The following is a 23,027-nucleotide window of genomic DNA, read 5'->3' as shown; positions in this document are numbered from 1 at the left end:
CCCATAAATTAGAAAGATAAAAAAAATGTTGATAGTCCGCCTTAGTTAGTACTTTATCTTTTCGCTGTGAACGAGGTGGTTCAGATCCTATAACGTCCCCCCCCCCCCCGACAAAGAGGACCCACAACTGCCTCCTCCTGGTAAAATGCAACCAGGGCCACTGATGTACATGCCATGTGTTTGAAAAAGGATTACTTCCGGATGGGGGCGCTTTCCGTGCGCAGGGAAAGGGAAGGAGCCAGTGCCACTCTTCACCATGTAACCAACCTTACAGGGTGCTGGGCATGGGATTCATGACGTAAGTTTGTCGAGCGACTGGGTCGACAATTCCACGTGTGCACTGAGAGCACATGCATGGATTGGGACAATAACCCAGGTAGAAATTAATGCTTCGGGAACTTAAAAATATGGCGTATTTCCTCAACAAAAATTGTGAAGCGCGTTTGCCCTTCCAGTGCCCTGTAAGGTCGGTGGGGGACAAACGAAGGAGTTAGCGTGTATGTGAAAGGTAATGTCAACGAGGGCGCTCTGACAGTGTCGGTCCGAGTTCCAAATTGTTTGAGATGGCAGCCGGCTGGCAATCACGCATGTGCCACGCACCTTGAGAGAAACCACTGACAAAACTGTTGCAATCTTGATTTCCTACAGTCATGCGCAATGTTGCTGATCATATATAGGCTAGATTGATTCAGCTCTAGTTTAAAATCAAGGGCATTCTTCGGCGAACTATCATGATACAACAGCGAATTCACGTAGAATTTTGAATCTCTCCGTGCACCAGGATTCCCAAGGTGTCATTCCCCATCCCTCTTGACCTTGAAAGCATTGGTATCACAAAGACAAATAATTTGGTAAAATTCTGTTCTGAGATTTGTGAATTTTAATGAGTTTATCACACTTTGGGGATACTTTAATTATTTACTTTGGATACTGAAAAATGCACAACTCACGCCTTCTTTTGCAAACAGAGCGCCCTACATGAGCTGGGTTGGGTCCGTCAGAGCTCTTTTTAAGAAAATTGCCCACTTCAATTCACATCCAAATTTGATAAAGCTATAAGATTCTAAACCACAGAGACTTCTACGATAAATATCTTTGGAATTTTGTACACTTGAAACGATGAAATCGGAACTAAAGTAATTATTTAGTGTTTTTGCATAGTTCTAGAAATACATTGTAAAAAGGCACTTACGGTGAAAAGCCTCAAAAATGGCACATCAGTACATAGTCCACTTTAATTTACAATTTCCGTAAAATTATAATTTTACATTTCAAAATTAATGGACAAGAAATACGGTAGGTGTTCCTAGAGCTACAACATAAAGTCTCATATTTACATAATAAATTTGCGCATGCATGCCAAAACACGAATTAATTACTTAACCTCACTAACAATCTAAGAGGCAAGGGGAGGTATTGAAGTATTTCGTATACCATCAGTCACATACGAAAGAAATCAACGTCGAGAATCCAAACCATGTACTCATTCATTAAAAATCATGATTTGCCCAAATACAAGTTCAAAATGCCTTAAGGAAAACCCCAAAAGACTATGGACAGGAAACTACACCAGTGCCTACTTTGCTGTTTCTCTTCGATGTGGTTCAAAAAAAAGTCTGAGGGTTTGCTGTAATGGAACAAAGGCTGCATCCGAATCTCTGGTCTAGAGCTAGGTCTAGGTCTTCGCTCCATTGGAAATGCGTGGAGACGCGCAGACAATATAGGCCTAGCCGTAGCTCTGGAAGCCTGTTTCGGACACGGCCAAAGGCTCATGGTAAACTGAAATCGTTGCTACAATACGGGCTATTTATAATAGTGCGCCACCAAGAGTTTGCAACACGTTGGCCGATCATAACGCGCGAAATTTGTCGACCCTTTAATTGCAAACGCGCATTGGGTCGACAAGTTTCGGGGGTTATGATTGGTCAACGTGTTGCAAACTCCTGGTGCCGCACTATTGTGGAACGGCCGTATTAAAGCAACGGGTCAAAGCTAGATAATGGCAGATACTCGTCCAGTCCCCTCGCAAAACTAGCCTTAAGTGCGTCTTTTTCGGTAGCTTGGGTTTGTCAGCGCCAGTTCTTAGGGGCAGACTCTAAAATAATTTTTACAAATTTTGGAACTGATACAATCTTCATTATTTTTCAGGTATTTGGTGTTTCAGTGCACGTGTATGCGATCCCTGGGCATTACTCGGGTCAACACTTCCAGATTAAGGTTTGAAATGCACGTTGCCATGGTTTCTCAGCTCCTAACATGCACCCCGAAGTCTCCGTTTAGATTGTGCGTGCCGAGAATCCACGGATCCCATCCTTCGTATATGACGATCGAGACAGCGGTGCCAGTCTATGAGGTGCTGAGGGTCCCTGCACCCAACCCGTAACCAACACCTTTAGGCCCGAATCCTTTACCGTAGCAGTCTGCGAAATCAATAGAACAGAAAGATGACTACATGTATACCAAATACTTTTCAGAGTCTGAGACAGTATAGCGACTTTTATTGCAATCAGCCATTGGCCATAACTTAATTAACTTTGGGCCCTACAGATTGTTAGAGGTTCTTAAACTAACGTCCCTAACAACACTCCATTGCCGGTTCTGCTGCTGATATAGTCAAGTTGGAATCTACTTACGAACACAGAAAATTTCGTGATCTCTGTCTCTAACAGTGGTTGAATCCAGCCCCTTGCCGCAATATGCACAGCAGAAACATTTGCTGTGCCAAGACTGTAAGAAAATGGAAACCGACACACCATCAGACAGACAAAAATTATTTAGGAATGTGTTTGGCGGGCTATACGCGCCATTTCCGCCAACGGTATGGCGCGTGCGTTTAGAGAAAAACGCGCACATGCTTGTGCACATTGTATCGAAAATTAATCGCGTGCAACCCTCGCCATATCTGGGTCAAATCAGCTTACGACATGCGCGCACAGCCAGGCAAGCACTGTTCTTCATTGTCATTAGGATTAACGGCGGGCCTTACTCTAACCCAGTGCTCCAGTGCATGAGATAGAATGCCTGGATGCGGCGTTTGTACTAAAGCCAATTAAAGTTACAGACCAAGCAAAGGCAAGAGTCCCAGACACAATATTATGCAGTATTATGCAGCCAATATCCACATCAAAAATACGGGCGCTTCACAATAGCGCGCCTCCGAGAGTTTGCATTGGCGTTTGCGTTGGCCAATCACAATTCGTTAAACATGTCGGCCCAATGGGCGCTTGGAAAGGGTGGACCGATTTCGCGCTTTGTGATTGGCCAACGGGTTGCAAACTCTTGGAGGCGCGCTATTGTGAAGCGCCCGTATTATCTCTGCACGATATCAGTCATCCTATATTTTACTTACATGGTTAGCAGCTAGTTTCTTTTCTGCAGCATACACGGCTCGGCCGCATCGTGGGCAGATATTGGACCCTTCTGGAGGTGGTCCACACTGGTAATCTGCTCCAGCATAGGCTTGTGCCATCGCTGATGGGCCCCTGCATTTGTACCAAATCAAATACTCTTTAAACAAAGAGCCTGTTCGATGTAAATCCAACAGCGCATGCCCAAACGAAGTGCGTCCGAGGTCATTCGGGAACAGGACTACGCGCGCGCAAGGTCTGCCCTGTCAACGCGGCCACACGCCGACTCCCATGCCCTGCTTTGCTCTCGAATGACCTTGCCTTTCTAAAATACCCAGCTGGCTTACTGTTGTCTTCTGTAATGAGGCCCATGATCGATGATTGGTAAGCCAAAGCAGGCATGCAACGATGCAGAAATAAAGGTACCATTTCCCCGTCTTTGCTATGTCGTGATTTCTGTTTTCATCAAGTTCAGTTCATAGTTCACAAGCAATGAGAGAATCAAAACCTCGGTTGTTCACATTCTTATTTCCACCTGTCTCTTCAAGCTTTCAAGTCACTCAACTCACCCTTCTGGTCTCTGCATGCCGAATCTCTCTCCGTGGTCCATGCTCAGAGCTCCGGCCCCGCCTCCGTAGCCGTACCCTTTCGGGCCGTGGACTTTCCCGTAACACTGTCGGCAGAACAACGTGAGGTCGTGTTCAGCCACGGTTGTGGAGTCCAACATTTTACTGCACAACTCTGTCAGTAGAAATCAAACAATTATATGACCATTTCTGGTTATGCGCGAAGAGCACAAGTGACAACTTGAGAAAAGAAATAAATGGTTATTATGACTTCTACACAATGTGTGTAAAACAATGCATTTCAAGATTGGAAATCCAGTCTCCTTTCAGTGTAGATTTTATGACCACTTTTGACGACATTTCTTCTTTTATCGCAACATGCTAATGGAAATTCAAACCGACAGTTCGGAAGAATGTACAGCTTGCTACTTCGCTTCGTCTTGTACTGAAAGACCGGTTCATACTTGAACAGGTAATATACGCGCGCGTTTAATACCTACTCGACCAATAGCACGCTGTGACTTGCCAACATGCACACGCGCCTCAGGTTTAAGAACGCATGTGGTGCCACTGCAGTTAGGCCTACAGCGTTTCCTTGGATTAGTCTATGGCTGCATCCAAATCTGTTGATGTTGTCCAGAGCTAGGGCTAGGTCTTTGCTCCATTGGAAATACAAACCGACACATTGACAATGAGCCCCAAGCGCGACCAAGAGGGGCACAAATTTCCTGTCAACGGAGGCTCCTTTGGTAGGAAATGCGCTTCGCTGGTTCACAAACGACTATGAAATGCGGGCGTTGCAGTCGCGTAGCTACCAACAAAGTAAACACTCCTGACCAACATGGCTCATTTTGAACCGATGAGGGGGTGCTTCTGCTCAAGCCGGACCACAGACACATAAACGTTTACATGTCTGTGAGCAGGACAGACCGCAGTAACTAGCTCTGGAAAGCCCATTTCGGACACGGCTTGTATTACCACACTTGAAGCATAGCTTGTGCCAGGTGTGGCCTTGTACGGGGGTTGGCGCTTCTTCGGCCTTGAACACACTCTCCAGACACTTGGGGCATTTTGGTCCTCCTCCGTATTGTGGCATTCTGGATCAAATCTGGAAGAGAACAATGTATTCATCAATGGGATGAGTGAGCCACGAGCACTATTCGTGGGTTGTCACGGAACGCGAGAATTTGGAATTGAACAGCGATTTACACTAGCTGCATCTTGGCGAACATTAACGAAATCTGAAACCAATGGCTCGGTAAATTTCGCAAGGAAGTTAGGATAAGGGCAGAAATGGTGATGTGAGGTTCCGACTACCTCCTAAGATTTTGTCTCAACATCCGGGATCTTTCGGTCTCAAAATCTGTTATCATTATCACTGTTTCTCCTGAGTGTGGTGAGTGGTGTAAGCCGAGGCTGGATGTATGGTCCTAGCTTTAAAAAGGACACTTTGCCTTTCAATTTAGCTGGCAAGTTGTTCAACAACATTAGATTCCTAAATCTGACTAAATGACTGCGTCGTTTGCGACTGACCTTTTAAAAGGTCATGAACACATAACAATTGCATCTCAACTGTCCGAACAACAATTATTTTATGGTGTTCATTAAACAAACAAGTAAAGTCAAACTGCCAATCAATGATTACATGACTTTAAATGTTCAAGAGATAATAGACCACTCATACATCAACCATACATAAAATTAAACTTTTTTATTATGCTGGCGTTGTGTACACCCCGAATACATACACTGAGCTACTTCAACCATGAAAAAAAAGCCGTTGTAAGACTTCCACCACTGTGACGAAATTCAACATCACACAAAGACGTCATAAAACAGCCGTGGTGACAAACAGAACTGAATTGTTTAAAAAAATGAACCTAATTCTGTCTTAGCTAACGATGAGAGCGAAATGATCTGACAACAGAAGCCTTCAATGATGATGTCTACATCTTCTTGTAGCCGTTGTGCATACCGGGCATTCTTGTCCGGTGAATGTGTCAAGGCAACTTGCTCCTCAGGGAGCGGGCACCCTTTTCCTTGTGTACACATTTCATCGATGACGAAATAGGAACTAGACCATAGTACTTGTATAGCATGTGATCTGAGGTCAATGACAAGACGACCCCTAATATCCAAATATGGTATATGTGGAAGCACTACTCAGGATCAATGTTACGTGTTATGAACATTGCTCATTGGTAAATACATGTATATATACACAGTCTAATTGCACATAGACACACTTTTCTGAAGAAAGCAAATCAGTTATGAGTAGACGATCGACATGACATAAAATAATCCTATATAATTATTATAGAATTATGTAGTAATATATGGAAGTTAACTCTTTCTATTTCCGACGCAATATTGCACATGCCGCCGTCCTCTGTGTAGCCACCGTGAACTCGGCTCGGAGGTTTAACCACCTACATAGCAAGTACTCTATGTACAGTTTTCTTTTCATACAATAGTCTCAAAGTACTTTATGTACAGTTTTCTCCTCAGTCTGAAAATTTTAAGTCTCAGACTCACCAAAACCCACTACAGAAAGTACTCAAAGATGAAATTGTGTTTCACACCATAAACTAACACGTACTCTTCCCTCACGGTCATGTAACCCCCTTGTAAGTTACAATGGATGGTTCTGGAAATCGGCATAGTTCGTCGGTATACTTGTCTCGCTTATGAAACGAAAGAAATTTCAATTGCTCAGGCAAACGCATACAACAGGGTGGAATATGAGACTTCATCTTCCGTCACAACGCGTCGAGTTCCGGATCGATAACGTTGACGCCCAACACACGAATGCACGCACATTAATAATACACGCCAGGCTGAAGTAGGCCTATCATTTTGCAATCAAATTTTGGACTAAAAACGCCTGGAATTAAACAGGTGAATTTATGCGCAAAACTTACCTTTGTTATTGATGATCAACGCCCTAAACAGAGTCCGCCTTCAGAATAAATCTCTTCCCGTGAGAGATGCGTCCTTGCCGAAGTAGGTGAACGTGATCCCGCGGAGGTGGCGTGCGCACGGGACGGGAAAGATAAGGAGCAAGATCACAGCTTCAGCTCTCAAGAATTCTTGGCGCATCTCGAAGGCTTTGCACACGGCACTCCTCCACTACTCACGCGGCCGCAGGGTGCAGAGGGTAGATGGGAGGTCGGCGTCGCGTGCCGGCTGTCGAGTGGATGCCATTTTTGGAAACGGTTTGGGGACGTCCGCGAACTGTGCGCTCGGCGAAGACCATGCACGCTGGAGGCAGAGACGGTTCTAGAATGAAATCGGTCTGCGCCGGTTCCCCTCCAGGTTGGGCGGAGAACATCATCATGAGCACGCACTGCGGCGAGGTGTCGGTAACATTGACCGTGACAAACAAATGGCAGTTTAAAAGGGCAAAGATTTTTTTAAAGGAGCTGGGATATGTTAGGCAGATGCGTTAGGTTCTGGAACAAGGAATACGTTTCGTAAGGAGTTACCCTCTTATTTGGGAACATCTACGCAGTTAAACATTATCATAAACCCAATCCGAACGAAGTGAAAATGTCAGAACAGTTCGTGTAAATCCCTAAACCAGGCCCAACTCACTGGCACGATAAGATTTAAGGCAGTACAACTGAGTATTTATTATTCAAAATATAATTTGTGAGAAAATATATAATCCACCCATCCTTTTCTAGTCACTAAAATTGGTAAAACACGGCAAATAATGACGTATGCCACAAACTACTTCATCCACCAGGCGTGCCGTCACGAATAAACTTTTTCCACAAGAAACAAGGCTTCCACTTTAAATTCGGTTTAGCAAGCCCAATTAAAAAGAAATTGCACACGCCAATCAGAAATGTGTCAGTATCTCTTACGGCCAATCAGTGATGGCAACTAACATTTGCATAAAAGTTCATAATTCCACAGTAAGCGTGATTCATCTTTAACTGCCCAAGAATTTTACATGAAAAAGTCTCGATCTACACAGAAAAAAATATCTAAAATGTGGAATGATGAAAAACCAAAGAATAAATAATATAATTTCCAATCGTTTGGAATTATGTTGACAGGAATATAGTAAACAACAATGTTATCAAGAGAGGAGACAATGAAACCAAACATTAACTAATGGCATGCCGTATACACAATGCATATCTATGGCGAGCAAAGTTAACATTAAATCCTGATCCGTAATCTCTATTAATTATAAAAATATCTCCGTTTCGGGAGAAGTGTGAATTTCGCACGCCATAGATATCAAATGGCAAGAATTATTCCCAGCACTGACGATCAACGTCTGCAGAAAACTGAGTACCAAACTGAATAACAGGAAAATAAGATGTTTTTCTCAAACAGTGAACATGCACATGAATAACAGAAGTACTTTTGTCATGCTGTTCTTCCAGTTCTTCACCAGCACCTGACATTTGGCAAACACCCATCAAATTAATGAACTGTGTTACTGAAAGAAGAATGATATTCATGATAAAGGTAGGGTGTGTGGTCCAGTGTGAAGGGTCCTTCCGTAGGTTTAAATAACATGAAACCACAGGTATTAAAAATGGTGGAAACCTGGCACGGACAGGGCTGCATCGAGAAGTTGCAAATGCAGGTGTCTATAATTGGTGCAAAAAGACTTAACTGGTATTGCATAGTTAAAAATTGCATGGTTGCAGATGTGTAACAAAATTGAATTGAAAAAAGTGCCTTGAAAGGACACACATCAATTCTCCCGCTGGATGGACAGGTTTACATTGCCTCTTGACATTAAATGAGAATGCATCCTCCTATACAAAACATTATTCAATTAGTAAAATTACACTGAAGACAGCACTGGAAAAAACTGAAGTAGTAACATCGCTTTCATTAGACACACTTTATTCGCCTTGAGTTGAAGTACACCCTCCGTGCCCCCATTGGTGACAGAATGAGAGACTGGTATGAAGTTTTCAAACTGGGTTCTTGCAGGAGTTCAGTGTGCAAGCGAACACCAGACATTCCACAATAAATTTGGTGCACGCACTCAACGTGCCCCGCGTCAAACCCACAAAAACTTGCGAAGCTATGGGGTGAATGAATACCAAAGGACGGTCAATTTCATTTAAAAACACGCCCTCTTTTGTTCCTGCTCGGAAAGGATAATTGTTCGTTCGTCTTTTTAAGGAGCAGGGAGTACTAAGAAGTCAAAGGTAGTCCAATTCTGCACTCAACAACAATAATATCTAACAAAAACCAACAAAATATCAAACATCAAAATCAAAACAATCAAAAATTAAACGTGGTGCACCGTAATAGGTGCACATTTGCAACCAAGTATAATGAAATGTAGCACGATGTAAGAAAATAAAAAAATAACTAAAAACGATATCAAAACTCGGTAGATAAGACTAACAAGGTGCTGATGAGATACGTTATTGAAACTTTCAAATATTCTAAGTTTACAATTCTAAATCTCGGCTCCAAAATGCAGAGGGCCTGCCGTTCACGTCTCGTTCCCGTTTGACAAAGGAGGTGAAGGACGAGATACAGTTACCAATAAAGAAGTCAGCTTGGCCCAGAATCATCAGATCAGTCTCAGCCTGACTGGGGTTCAAGTGATGGACAGATACCTGGCGAGAAACAAAGGACAGAATCCAGACCTTTGACTCTTGAGTGGCATTTAGATGCATGGTAGAGTAAAAAACGTATACACGTACTAACACTCAATTTTTATCCCAAAATCAATATGGAGTTAAAACTCTTCCCATATAAAGTAGGATCAATGTTGGGAAACAGTTCCAGAAATTGTCTACTCTTCGAATGCTACTTGATGCACCAAGAAGTTTTATGATGCAAGCCTATTTTTAGCATACAGGTCTGTCCACCTCGAGCAGAAGCACCCCCTCATCGGTTAAAAAAGCTATCTTGGTTGTGAGAGTTCATTTTGTTGGTAACAATGCGACCGCAGCGCGTGCACCTCACAGTCGTTTATGAACCAGCGAAGTTCAGTTCTTACCAAATGAGCCTTTGTTGCTTAGAAAATTGCGCCCTCTCTTGGTCCAGCTCGAGGCTCATAAAGCTTTTACCTCCATCCCTTTTACAGTAATCCACTCTTAATGATATCAAATATTTGATACAGGGTTCAGCTCTTTGCACAGGTTAACACAAAAAGACTGAAAAAAAAGGAACCCATGACTCCCTGCTTACAAGTGCAGATGTCTTACCAATCCATCACTGACACTCTAGCAGGTGCCTTATAGCAAGTGCTTAGCAAGGTGCTAGCCAATTAATGATGTATACTTACCCCTTGAGGATTCAAAAGCTTCTTGAAGGAATCAGTGTGGGGTTTCCTGTCCGTTGCAATGTACAGATGTTTAGCCTGGACTTTGTTAAATAACTGTGATGTTAAATTTAAAATCTGCTCCAGGCTCGGTAGACAGAGGTCCTATCAATAAATATGTGAAAAAGTTTAATCGGGAAATAACACAAAGTTTGTGACAGGAACAAAGGTTAATCAACCAATACAGTAAACAAGTCTTGTTCCTTTTGTCCTGAGAAAATTAGAGAAAAACCTGGGCAACCCACACACAAAAAAATTTCCCACATACTCAATCAATTCACCAGAAAGTCAAACAGAAAAATATACAAATTGATAGCAGATTGTCAAAGCTGAACTTTATGTAAGCATAAAATCTGATTTGTGCATTTTAAAACTAATGAAGGCTATCATTGTTGTACCTTTGTAACAATGGCCCCTGGTGTCTTTTCCAAGCACTGCGGGGATGCCATGAATCTCCCAATGCCATCTGCGTGTTCACAAGCTCTCTCCTTGAAGAACAGACCAAAATCAGAAATTCAGTTTGTGGAAAAACTTACAACGGAAGAGATGAAGCCAAGATTGTGTCAACATTAACCAGCTGTGGCTAAGAGTAATACACCAATCTATGAGCAGTGGCTGCAGCCGCTGGGTAATGGCTTCCTGAGACAGACATGTTACCGTCAGCTACTGTCACCTACCCAATCAATGCCGTTCCTGAGATGGATTCCAACAAACCCTTCATCTTTGAATGTCTTTCGGATGTACTTCCCTGCATCGGCGAAAAAAGCTGGTGACCACTTGAGGTATTTCTGCAGGTATCGGTTGCCGGCAAGCATGGGATAGCTGCCGGGTGAACCGCGCAATGCCAGGACGGGGTGCTTCTCAGGAGGAAATCTATGAGAGAAAAAAGGAACAACTTTCTCCTGGATGTCATGGGAAAAGTAAAGGACTCCTAAAAGATGACCTCTGGTAGTATGGGATGCTAAGGAATGAAAGTTGTCTGTTTGCCAACTTAATAGTGCAGTACTTGTGACTGTCAATTCTCAGAAGAAGTTTCAAGGACGGTGACGCACTTTGCCCTTGTATCATACCACTCGTATTACGACTTGTGACTGACAGCAAGTCTAACAGTGCTGGTATACTAATACCCTACTACAAAGTGTGGACATTCCTTTGTTCTCCTGTGCTTATGGAAACTTGAGAAAATGCTCCTCTTTCTCCGACGAGGATAGCTCCTTCGAGCTGGATTATTGATGATGATTTCCTGGACTGTTCTTCTTCATTTTTCCACGGATAACCTTGACCCCAAAATGCCTCTGAAACTGTTTTTCAGAGGGGGAAACATTGTGTGGACGTGTACGAGTCCACACAACGCCATGGCACCCTACATTATGTGGACTTCTTTTGTGCAGAGGTCCTCACTATGTATGCCATGCCTGCACAGGAGTGTGTGCGTGTATGTATATGGTTCAATCTGCAATCAACAATACGATACATCAATAAAATAACTATCTGCCTATGAACTGACTTAAAAAATCCTCATTAAAAAGTGAAGTAAAGCAAATATACTGGACGGTTTGTAATCCAAAACTAAGCCTTGAGTCAAAATGAGCACTCTATCAAGAGTCAAAACAGGTGTCTAAAGCATGTCCTGAAATACTCTTTAGCCCAACTCTTCAGGCGCAGTACCTACTTCAACATTAGATACCCAAACTCCACGCAGAATCCTCAAATTCATAATACGCTTAACGTGCACATGTGTGGAACGGGCCACATGGTCGGACAGGCCAAATTTCATACTCATAACTTGCAGTTAATCGTGCCCAAAATGAATATTTCTATCTCCCTTCTGATACAGCTTACTCTGTAACATATGAGCTGTAACCCAAGACATAATGTACACTCACATCATTAGGCATATCAAAATTCCAGCAAAAGTCAGTGGAATTCTTCGACGAACTTTAGTGAAATGCAAAAACGTGCAAGCAAAACACATGATGGCACAACGCCCTCTAGGGTTATTAAGAAATCTTCGCTTCTGATGTCACCTTCATTAGAACAGATGTGAATGACAGTGCTCATGAATGGCACTTGTTTGGCTTTAACTTTTTAAAAATTCCTTTATTCATTCTATGAGGGACAAACTTAAGGTATAAGTTTTGTGACAAGAGTTCCAGAGAAAGTTTTTAAAAAAAGAAACAAAAAACCCGACATAAATAAGTCGAACCTGTTACGTTTACCTGGCATGCCACTTCTCTTTCATCTTTAGCAAGCTGCGCTCATCGGATGCGTCAGCAAAGTTGTAAATCTCATACTTGATACAGTCATCAAAGTCAACTTTGAAATAATTCCAGAATGAATCAAACGGATTTCCTGAATGAAGGAATGATGAATAATACCATAATCAGTCAAAAGACCAGACTCAAGACCAGTCACAAGACCAGTCACAAGACCAGACACCAGATCAGACTCAAGACCAGACTCAAGACCAGTCACAAGACCAGTCACAAGACCAGTCACAAGACCAGTCACAAGACCAGACACCACATCAGACTCAAGACCAGACTCAAGACCAGTCACAAGACCAGTCACAAGACCAGTCACAAGACCAGTCACAAGACCAGACACCAGATCAGACTCAAGACCAGACTCAAGACCAGTCACAAGACCAGTCACAAGACCAGTCACAAGACCAGTCACAAGACCAGACTCAAGACCAGACTCAAGACCAGTCACAAGACCAGTCACAAGACCAGTCACAAGACCAGACAAAAGACCAGACTCAAGACAAGACTCAAGACCAGTTGCATCTTGAATTCTGACTGGAGGTCTTGTGCTGGTGTTACAGAGGGGATCGTAGCTACAACATGTACTACATGCAATTAAGTAAAATTGAAAACAAATTAAGTAATCTTTTTAGTTCTTTTCATCGGGCCTAAACAACATTTCAAAGAAACAATGGAAAAGCTACCCGTAATGCAGCTTAACGGCCTTGGCATGCATCACAAATCACAGACAAGGCAAGTCACTAACAATAACAATGACATTGGTAATGCCAAATTGACAACAACAATTGATGTTTTTGCAACTAAAGCAACACAGTCAATAAAATCTGAAAAAAATGTTAAGAAATCTCACCGATTTTCATTTCACAAGGAGTTTCACTCTTCAATGAGAGATGAGCGTAGCCTAAGCGCTTGCCAGGGGGCCAGTATTTGGGGGCCAAGTGCTCCATGAAATCTTCCATGAGAATCGTACGCTGGAACTCCTTAATCGGTTCTGTTTCAAACAGCTGTCCAAAGGATGCGTGTTTCTAATGATACAAAATAATACAAATTTGCAGACCATTACACAAGTGGGATCAGTGAGGTAGGTAAACGTCACAGACATGACACTGATGTTCCATGCACCTTGAAACACGGCCCTGGGTAACACAACAATCGGGGCGGTAACAAGTTTTTTTTCTGGGGACCTTGCAATAGAATTCAACATTGTACACGATGTGGAATGGGTCTGCGGGCATCCATAAGAACCTTGTTTCGTTTCTCCTCTGACACCTTAGGTAAATTCTGCCTTTACTGCCTTTTCTGAAAAACCTTCTTGGCTAAAAAACTACAGAAAAAACTTACAGTCCTCCAGCAATGAAAAGATCAAACACACGCATGACTTGAAACACACAACTGGGGCATCTATTTGATTGTAGGGCTGAGTCAATTCGAATAATTTACTATTCGAATATTCGACCTTCAATTTGATCACATATCCGAATATTCGGTTGCACCAACTGGCAGATTGTTGATGAACAAAATTAATCACATACAAAATCACTTACAGTTACACACACAATTGTACATTATGATCAATATAATAGCTTCTCAAATCTAGGAGTATCTCCAGCCATGATTTAGTAAGATTTAAGAGATGAACAAGACTTCTTGCACTGTTGAAAATTTCTATTCCTTTAAAATTGTTTAATGAATAATTTACTTCCTTCCTTTTCATGCATTTTGCATTTGAATATTCAAATTCGATTTGATTTGATTCGATTTAGTCAAAATCGATATTCGACAATCGATCGAATATTCGGTTATTTGGATATTCCACACAGCCTCTATTTGATTGAACTTACAAATGTGCGGAATGGTGGTAGAACCAAAGTTCTGTCGAGGGCCTTAGCAAAGGCCATGGCGCCAAGGTAATGTTCCCCTTGGTTACCAAAACGGCCTGCAAGAAAAAGAATGAAACTATTGTACAAGGATGACACCTGGGCAAAAAATAATACCACTTTAACAGCAACTAAATACAAACTATATCTACTCTGATGGTCAGTGGCATACCTGGGTGGAAGGATAGGACATGGGGCATGCCCCCCACTCAAGGCCTACATCCCCTGTGCACCCTGCCCCCTCCCCCCCAGAAATTAGAGAAGGAAATGGAAAACAAATCTGGTGATAGTCCGGGTCCCCCATGGTTTCTGGTTTCAATCCACTGTTTTACTCTTCACAACAAGGTACATGTAGTTCTGATCCTAACATGCTCCCCTTCAGGAAATAAGGTACCCGAAGTGTCCCCTGCAAAATGATGTCACGGTTGTACACGGTGCAGGGTCAATGAGAACACAATCAGAGTGATGTAGGCAAATACAGTCGAACCTCGTTAACAAGAGCACTGTTTTAATACAAAGTTATAACGAGAAAATCTCAGGTCCCAATCCTTTGTTTTCATTCCTGATATTATGATAATACAAGCATGACAAGGTTCCTGCTAATGACTAGGTTACTGGTACATATAATTTACCGAGTCCGAAAGACCTCTTATTAACGAGGTTCAGTAAGGCATGTTTGACAACCAAAACAAATCATGCAAGTGATGTCTTACCCATACAGGGACAAAATAAAACGTATCCTTTGGGATCCCACTTCAATTCACCATCGTCTATGGCAGAAACGGAATCTCCACTGTTCTCCAACATGTCCGACTCCAAGTTGTCGCCTTCATCACACGATGTTTCCCCACCTGAACAGGTGTTGGGGGGATTTTCAGTTTCAAAATTGTCAATGTTAGCATCGGCACGATAGGCGTGCTTGGTTTCCGCATCGACTCCAACAGTCGTGCATGTAAATAAAACTAAGGGGCCCACACCCACGAGAATCATGAGAATGGTTGCCAGTGTAATCCGACCTGCCATTTGATTTGACAAACTGATGATGTCCAATATTTCGTCCAGATCCACCGACATGACACAAACGCACACCACAAAGTCACCAGTGGTCACACGTCCACAGTGTGACCATAACATGTAACACAGGTGTCACGGTACTAGCTTGAGCCACGGCACATGTATAACTTTATGTAGCCTCACACCTGCACGTTGGCAGGCCTGATATGGGCGCGGTGTTCCACCTTCGCATGACCGGTCGACTCGGACCTGCTCCATTCATGGAGGATGTGTTTTATTCCTCCGTGTTCCATTCACCTGGTCCCATTTTCTCTCTGACACACGAGGCATTATTAAAGGAAACGAGGTACAAGACTGCCAAATAATAAACCTCGTTCAGCGTTTTGAAGAATTTTACATTCTGACGGCAAACTTTCTGATCCGCAGGGAAAACAAGTAAAACTGAACTATTATGCATCATGAACATGCCTTAATTTTAAAAAGTTACAGAACTCATTGAGGCCGCATCCCAATCTAGTTGCCAAGAGCTTAGATCTAGGTCTTCCCTCCAATTTACGCGCAGACAATAGACCTAGCCATAGCTCTGGAAGCCCGTTTCAGACAGGCTAGATGCAAATCGGTCAGGGGTACCAGACAAGCAAACCAAACACAAACAGAGAAAGATACCACCGTCAATCAAAAATCAGTTTATTTCTGTCATCCTCAGCACGAAAGTATTCCGACGAATTCCGAATCCAACTTTGAAACCAATGCACCATCATTTTTACAATTATTAGCACCTAAATAAGTTGACTCAAAACCAAGGAATGAACAAGGGTGTTTGGTTAAAAGCGAGTCGAAATATTTCAAGACAGAGCAATAAAATAAAAAGGAATGGTGTCAAAGTGAATAAGCAGGAAATGTTGGCTTTCCCTACATTGCACAACTCTACAAAGGAAAATCAATAACTTAGCTATGTACATACTATCGACGTTTTACACAAATAGACAGGAGACAGATCAACGCCCAACTCAAAACAACTAATTACCTGGACATTTCCTAGCTAGACAACAGACTGTAACTATCACTAAAAATGACTCACCCTGCATAAAATTGCTAAACTCCCGTGAATACCACTTAAAGTACAATATCATACAGTGAATTAAAGAAAAGCTGGGCATAAAAAGCTTTCACATCTAGATAAAACTCGTAGAAAACATTTCTTTTGAATATTCCGGTGCATATAACAATTCTGGCATTTCAGCTTGTGAAAAAAAGTGACAATGGGCCCCGCCAATCATGTTTATTCATGGAATCCTAACCTTAAAAATGTTTAAAAAGTACAACGTACAGTCATTTAAAATGGTTTCACTTTGTTTCAAATTCCAGGGTGTGAGCACCCGCTTAAAATTAGAGCTGGAAACAGCTAGCAAAAAGTTGAATTGGAAAAGGTTCCCATACTTTTGTACAGACCAGCTGTAAAAAAAGCTGAAACTCAGGGTCAACATCTAAACAAAAAAGCTGAAATCAGCTAAAAAGCTGAATTCTCACACCCCTGTAAATGCATTACATCTAAAATGTATCACAGTAAGAAACATTACAATTTCTGTATAAAAATATATATCTCTAAAAATACATTTTATGTTGAATTTATAAAAACGTAAAGTACTGCACGAGGTTAGCAAGTATATGAAATTGAAAACAAACAACAAACTGAAACTAGCCCTAATATGGTTTTACAAATGTGCTGATCAATTCCTGCTCTCTGGTTTGTTTAAAGTTATGGACAAATCAGGGTAGTTGTCACGGTTACACGGTGACAGATCGTCTATTGAAAGCCTTTATACTCCTGTCCCCAGAAAATGGAAGGTTTGCCGTTGGCATCTCGTTCCCGCTTCACAAATGAGGTAAATGACGAGGTACAGGTGCCGATGAAGAAATCGGCTTGGCCAAGGATCATCAGGTCAACTTGTGGAATGTCTGGATTCAAATGGTGAACCGACACCTTCAACATGAGAGACAAAGGAAATCAGGCATAAGACTACTCGGACTCAAACCAGAGAATTCGGACCTACCATTCAAGTGGTATACCAACAAAATTTATCCAGCTGCTAGCTTTGTAAATGGTGGACCAACACCTAAAGGTGTTCATTGTATGTTCCAACAAAGTAATAATCTTGTGATGTGAGTTTACCATTACTTAATTGCTCGTAATACGTAGAGCCCCAATGGAAGCCAGTTTTTAACTGTTTGGGCATACCCTGGGTAAAGAAACGGAATAAATAAATGAAAAAAATAAACCTGAGAGACTGCGCAAAAACATGCTAAAGGACTCGGACTAGAACAGAGACCACTGAACTACAATTGCCCTGGTCAACCAATGGAAGTTTATGGCTTCCGAACTTTCGGGTGGATCAATACCTAATGTGATCATACAACTAGGACTCGAACCAGGGACCACTGGACGTTAGTTCCAGGCAGGGCTCTATCAAAATTTATTTGAGTAATGACTGGCATATCCTCTTTAAGGACATCATAGTTACAAAACCTGGGGCTACTTACAACTGCAATTTGTTCAGGAATGTATCAAGGCCTTGTTCCAAAGTTTAGTGTCTGGGCAAGGCAGGGTTGGTTTGGGGAGAGAGTCGTTGAGTGGGGCCAAATGGAATGGATGAGCTACAGCAACATCACACCGGAGGCCTACCAATGCTTATAGGTCCTGGGAAGGAGGGGGGCCGGGGGCAAAATGGATTTCGAATGGATGTTTGGATATGCCATGGCACTAAACATCTTACTCCCAGAGGGTGAAGCAGCGTCCTGAATTCCTGGAGATGAGGATGCTTGTCAGTTGCGATGAAGAGATGCTTGGCCTTGACGTCCTGAAAGACTTGCAGTGTCAGCTCTAACATATGAGGTATACTAGGGAGGCACAGATCCTGAGAGTAAAGCAGATTGTAGCCAGTAGGCAAGCTAAAATATAACTACTTGCATTTCTATGACAAATTTTCACCAAAAAAAGGTGGAATACTGACAACGTTGGATAACTTTTTCAACCTCAGAAAGATATGTTTTACATGATGCTGTACCTCCATAAGGTATCTTTCCAATTATCCCATCTTAGAAAGATGTCGCTTTTTGATAGCTTACTCTGTAGAGAATTCCCAATTCTCTCATTCAGTGGTAACGTTTTGCATAGCATGGCAGGGTTTCCCCTTAGCGGTCGCCCGCTAGCCAAATAAAGGGCAAGCCCTGCATGGGAACTCAAAATCACAGGGAGTCACTTTCGACTTCTATATGCAGAAATGTCAAGGTTGAAATAACATAATTCACAGATTATGGTCAAGAAAACAGCAGGGCTTAGGGGTGTGAACCAGTGTCAAAATCTCATTGTTAGCCAACCAAATTGTTCAACTGGTCAATGCTTCAACTAGTTCGTTACCTTGGTGACAGCTCCAATTTTTTTCTCATGACACTGCGGCGATGCCATCATATACGCTACAGTGTTAAGGTCTGTTTTACATGCCTTGACCTGTGTAAGTCATGACCAATCAATAAAGTAAGAATGGCCAAGATAAAAAGTGGCACATGTTATTTCCTACCATTCCCATAATATGAGGACCCAGTTTTGCACACTGTGTTGCATGTGATATTCACTAGAAGAACACACTTCAATTAGTGGGGTGCAGGTGTAATAAAGGCAAACAGCTTGTGCACAAGTCTAACAGCGTGTGGTAGTTGAGACCTCTCAAGAAGATCACAAGACCCCACAAGCTAATGACCATCGCTAAAACCCCACAACACTGTCACATGAACCCACAGGACTGTCACAAGACCCCACAAGACCATGACAGGACCCCACAAGACCATCACAAGACCCAATTAGCAAGACCTCACAAGACCGTCAGACACAAGATCCCACAAGCTAGACCATCACAAGACTATCACAAGACCTCACAAGACCATTACAAGAACACAAAAGACTATCACAAGACCTCACAAGACCCCACAAGACCATCACGAGACCATCACATGACCTCACAAGATCATCACAAGGCCTCACAAGATCATCACAAGACCCCACAAGACCATCTCAAGATCCCACAAGACCTCACAAGCTTACCATCACAAGACCCCACAAGACCATCTCAAGACCATCACATGACCTCACAAGACCATCACAAGACCCCACAAGACCATCTCAAGATCCCACAAGACCTCACAAGACCATCACAAGACCCAACAAGACCATCTCAAGATCCCACAAGACCTCACAAGCTTACCATCACAAGACCCCACAAGATCATCAGAAGACCTCAAAAGACCTGAAGACTGTCACAAAACCCCACTGGACCATCACAAGATCACTTCAAGACCATCACAAGACCAATCTGAATTCAAGCCACAAGCTATTCAAATGACTGCAACAAACGTATTCCTTTGTCATTGTTCACCCTGCTACTTGTGACTTGTTTTATACTCTAATCATCAGTCTGAACAACAATAGTGACGTCTAGGGACAAATCCTTGAAGCTACATGTACTAACTGCATGTACCGTAGATGCACTCATGACTGACACTTTTTAAAGCCACATTTTGATATAACTTGAAAGAGAGGCTCGGAGTTTTGCTAATCAAAGTCTGGTGTCATCTCATTCAACAAATTAGAATTCCAGAAACAGATTCAGAAACAAGACTGAAAGTGACCTTGTAAATAAGGTCGGCTGGTCAAAGGTCAGACCTCAATTGACGTCTGCAAATATACTGAGCCAGTTTCTCACCCAATCCTCTCCATTTCTCAAGTGAATAGCCACCCAGCTGTCTTTGCCAAAGGTCTCAGAAATGTAGACCTGGGCCGCAGCGAAATAGGCAGTATCTGCCCAACGGAGGTATTTCTGAAGATACCGGTTCCCAGCAATCATGGGAAAGATGCCAATGGGACCGTTGAAGGCCAGGACAGGATGACTCTGTGGAGAAAAACTGGAGAAATTGGACCCCAAATGATTTAAAGCTCTAGAATGATGGAAGGTAAAATAAGGTTCATGAAATCACACTCTATTAGTCCTAAGTTCAGTAGTTTGTAGCCTGTTAATTCAAAGATAAAAACTGAAGACCATATCCTCTGTCTTACATTTTGCATACCTGTTTGACCACAAGTTTTTGATGGCTCCCTTTGCCCTCTCATCAGCACTGAAATTGACATCAAATCGCAACTTGCATGGTACGCAGTCATCAAATACAACAGGTGGATTTAGATCCTTGTAGAAATATTCACCTGGTATGCATATGGGCAGCAGGAAAGTAGAAATTGAGGAAATTTAAAAGGAGGGCTTTTAATTAAACGAAACTGAAGTTACACTGTCCAGTTTGGAAATGAATTACTTTGATGACATTGGGAGACAAAACAAAGAAACAAAGTCTTGCAAAAATAATGATCAAAATTACTAGAAATGGGTCAATCTCTAATCTTTGCAGAAATTATGAAAATTGACTGGAATGAAAGATTTGCTATATGGGTAAAAACAGATAACTGGTCTGATACCCATAATGGCAGTTGATCATTTTCCATAACAAGTGGATGAATTCACCAGGCAATAGATTTTTATAATTTTTAGCATCTCAAAGGATGGAACAAGGACCAGGGTTTTTTTTGCAGGGAGCAAAACTTTTCAGCTTAACCCTAAGCCACTAGGGCCTTTTTACTGGGGCACATCCTGAATTCTCCAAAATCCTCCAAAACCACCCGGAGGATTTTGGAGGATTGAGGTGGGTTACGGTTTAATGTAACCTTTTATGACCAATTTCAGGTGTAATGCTACATTTCTGGGCTTTTTGCACACTCTGGGAAGGAAATGAAATGAACCCTTAGGATTTCTAACAAAAGTGCCTTTTCTCTCACAACATTTTAAAAGGTGGCACTCCTTGGAAGGGGCTACCCCCACCTGCCAATAAGTAGCTCTGTTAAACTAAGAGAATAATTCACATAGTAGCTTTACTTTGGGTTAGACTGCATTCTCCACCGAAGGGGTAGGCATAGCCCCTACGCTGGCCTGCTGGCCAGTGCTCCGGAGCTAGTATGGTCAGAAAATCATGCACAGGAATGACACGATGGAACTGTCGTAGGGCACCCAGTTGAAAAAGGTCTGTGAATGGTACATTCTGTCAGGAAAGGAGAAATGAAAAGAGTCCCAAAGTTGGAATAGAAAAAGTGACAGATTTAAATTTCACCAAGGAGAGAAATAAGTTTTTTTTTAACCTATACTACAGCGAAAAGTTGTCAGTTTTCTTGTCATCCATGTTGTCATGGCTGCCATCCTCTGCGTCAGTGGCAATCCACGCTTCAGTGCAAATTTGGACAACCACAAAAAACGTTTGTCGTAATCTACAGAGCGAGCCAAGCTAAAATGAGCTGCACCTGACAGTCAATTCTGGAAGATGGGACAATAGATTGGGGAGTCTGGTTGGTGTAGTGGCTCTTTCCCTCGCCTTCCACCTCTGCAGCGTGGGTTCGAATCCCACCAAGGTCAGCATGGGGATTGGGTTTTCAGTCCCTGCCTGACTCTGTGGGTTTTCCCTAGAATATTCATCCAGGGTTTTCCTCCCGCCTCTAAAACTGAACATTTCTTTGTTGTCTTCTTAGTTGTCACTTCATCCTGTAATTGGCACTAAGTGTGCTCTTGGACGAAGAGATATGAAGAAATAAAAACAATCTGTGCAAGGACCACTTTTGTGCCGACCATACTCACCTGCAACTGTCTTGCCCGGTGATACACGTGATAAAAGGGGGGCAGTATCAGCGTTCTGTTCACGACTTTGGCGAGAGCGATAGCACCAAGATATTGCTCTATCTGGTTTCCAAAGTTTCCTGGTAATGAAGCAATGCAACAAAATTCCAACACAACTATTTTTCTGTATTTTGGCCTTTCACCAAGGTACAAGCAATCCTTCTTCTCGTGAATATGTAGGACCCTACTATTGTTACATCATGGCCAATAAAATGAAAGTAAACTAGCAAACAGTCAGCAGTACAGACTTAAATTAAAGTCAAACCATAAAGGTAAACTAGCCAGTATGTTACCTAATAGCAGTAGGCCCTACAGCAAAGGCAATAAACAGTGTTATCAATTTTAACAAAGTTTTCTAATCTCTAACAGTTAAATTTTTCATTTTTTCAACCATGGAGGAAGGTTAAATGAACCTTACCCATACAAGGACAAAATGTTATGTAACCATTTCCATCCCATCCATCTTTGGTCACGTGGTCATGGGCAAGCTCCTCATCCTGCCCCGCCCAATCGAAATCTCCTTCTCCCCGGACCCCCGCACCTTTGAATCCAATACGTTGTCCGGGACAAGGTTGTGCGGCAGCATCACAAAACTGCCCATCACCAGCAAGGTTGAGATTGTCTTGAGGAGAATTTATGCTTCCTTCTGCCGCATCAGTGTTGGCGACTAGTACTACAATTGAGACAACCCCCCAATTGCCCCAAAAGACCCCCATTTCCGGGACTTTAAAGACAGCCCTTTGTGGGTACGTTTCGGCACTTTCAACTTTAAGTTCCGTTCCGTGTGTACAGCGCCCTCGATCGTAAAAACCTAGCCACGCGCCCACACAAAATTTCGGGTGTGTTCCCAAACTATGGTGCACTAAAAATGGCACTGGCAAG

At 42.5% G+C, this 23,027-nt stretch overlaps 3 protein-coding genes across 4 annotated transcripts; all 3 read right to left on the bottom strand.

The window, feature by feature from the left end:
• Positions 1-847: 847 nt before the first annotated feature.
• Positions 848-7,079, bottom strand: LOC110975098 (cysteine and glycine-rich protein 1-like). 2 transcript variants are annotated; one of them, XM_022227248.2, is made up of 6 exons: positions 6,835-7,079; positions 4,892-5,021; positions 3,917-4,088; positions 3,350-3,482; positions 2,634-2,727; positions 848-2,420 (listed from the first exon to the last, which is right to left on the bottom strand). In XM_022227248.2, exons 2-6 carry the CDS (start codon positions 5,007-5,009, stop codon positions 2,347-2,349), a joined length of 591 nt encoding a protein of 196 aa, XP_022082940.1. In that variant the 5' UTR covers positions 5,010-5,021; positions 6,835-7,079; the 3' UTR covers positions 848-2,346. The 2 variants fall into 2 exon arrangements, with proteins under 2 accessions (XP_022082940.1, XP_086986784.1); XM_087130658.1 differs by lacking the exon at positions 6,835-7,079 and adding an exon at positions 5,662-5,683.
• Positions 7,080-7,520: 441 nt separating this feature from the next.
• On the bottom strand, positions 7,521-15,701 carry LOC110975092 (GDP-fucose protein O-fucosyltransferase 1-like). The gene is made up of 8 exons (XM_022227235.2): positions 15,084-15,701; positions 14,335-14,429; positions 13,344-13,518; positions 12,446-12,578; positions 10,904-11,099; positions 10,625-10,714; positions 10,191-10,331; positions 7,521-9,516 (listed from the first exon to the last, which is right to left on the bottom strand). The coding sequence occupies exons 1-8, from the start codon at positions 15,502-15,504 to the stop codon at positions 9,346-9,348; spliced, it is 1,422 nt and encodes a 473-aa protein (XP_022082927.2). The 5' UTR covers positions 15,505-15,701; the 3' UTR covers positions 7,521-9,345.
• Positions 15,702-16,055: 354 nt separating this feature from the next.
• Positions 16,056-22,954, bottom strand: LOC110975041 (GDP-fucose protein O-fucosyltransferase 1-like). The gene is made up of 8 exons (XM_022227136.2): positions 22,564-22,954; positions 22,107-22,225; positions 21,357-21,519; positions 20,503-20,635; positions 20,142-20,340; positions 18,803-18,892; positions 18,159-18,299; positions 16,056-17,368 (listed from the first exon to the last, which is right to left on the bottom strand). Exons 1-8 carry the CDS (start codon positions 22,859-22,861, stop codon positions 17,192-17,194), a joined length of 1,320 nt encoding a protein of 439 aa, XP_022082828.2. The 5' UTR covers positions 22,862-22,954; the 3' UTR covers positions 16,056-17,191.
• Between the last annotated feature and the right edge of the window lie 73 nt (positions 22,955-23,027).

The sequence above is a fragment of the Acanthaster planci genome, linkage group LG20, assembly GCF_054643075.1.
Source record: "Acanthaster planci isolate LZ-2023a linkage group LG20, COTS_SCS, whole genome shotgun sequence".
Lineage (NCBI taxonomy): Eukaryota > Metazoa > Echinodermata > Asteroidea > Valvatida > Acanthasteridae > Acanthaster > Acanthaster planci.
This window is presented reverse-complemented; position numbering and strand designations above follow the sequence as displayed.

Coding starts and splice junctions, on each gene's coding strand:
- LOC110975098 (XM_022227248.2), bottom strand. CDS start 5,009: ATGCCACAATACGGAGGAGGACCAAAATGCCCCAAGTGTCTGGAGAGT. Junction 4,089..4,891: donor CAAGCTATGCTTCAAGTGTG/GTAATACAAGCC, acceptor TTCTACTGACAG/AGTTGTGCAGTAAAATGTTG. Junction 2,421..2,633: donor TCACGAAATTTTCTGTGTTC/GTAAGTAGATTC, acceptor TTGATTTCGCAG/ACTGCTACGGTAAAGGATTC.
- LOC110975092 (XM_022227235.2), bottom strand. CDS start 15,504: ATGTTATGGTCACACTGTGGACGTGTGACCACTGGTGACTTTGTGGTG. Junction 13,519..14,334: donor TACCACCATTCCGCACATTT/GTAAGTTCAATC, acceptor TTGTATCATTAG/AAACACGCATCCTTTGGACA. Junction 11,100..12,445: donor AAAGAGAAGTGGCATGCCAG/GTAAACGTAACA, acceptor TTTCTCTCATAG/ATTTCCTCCTGAGAAGCACC.
- LOC110975041 (XM_022227136.2), bottom strand. CDS start 22,861: ATGGGGGTCTTTTGGGGCAATTGGGGGGTTGTCTCAATTGTAGTACTA. Junction 18,893..20,141: donor TGAGAAATGGAGAGGATTGG/GTGAGAAACTGG, acceptor TGACTTACACAG/GTCAAGGCATGTAAAACAGA. Junction 18,300..18,802: donor AAATTGGAGCTGTCACCAAG/GTAACGAACTAG, acceptor CTTTACTCTCAG/GATCTGTGCCTCCCTAGTAT.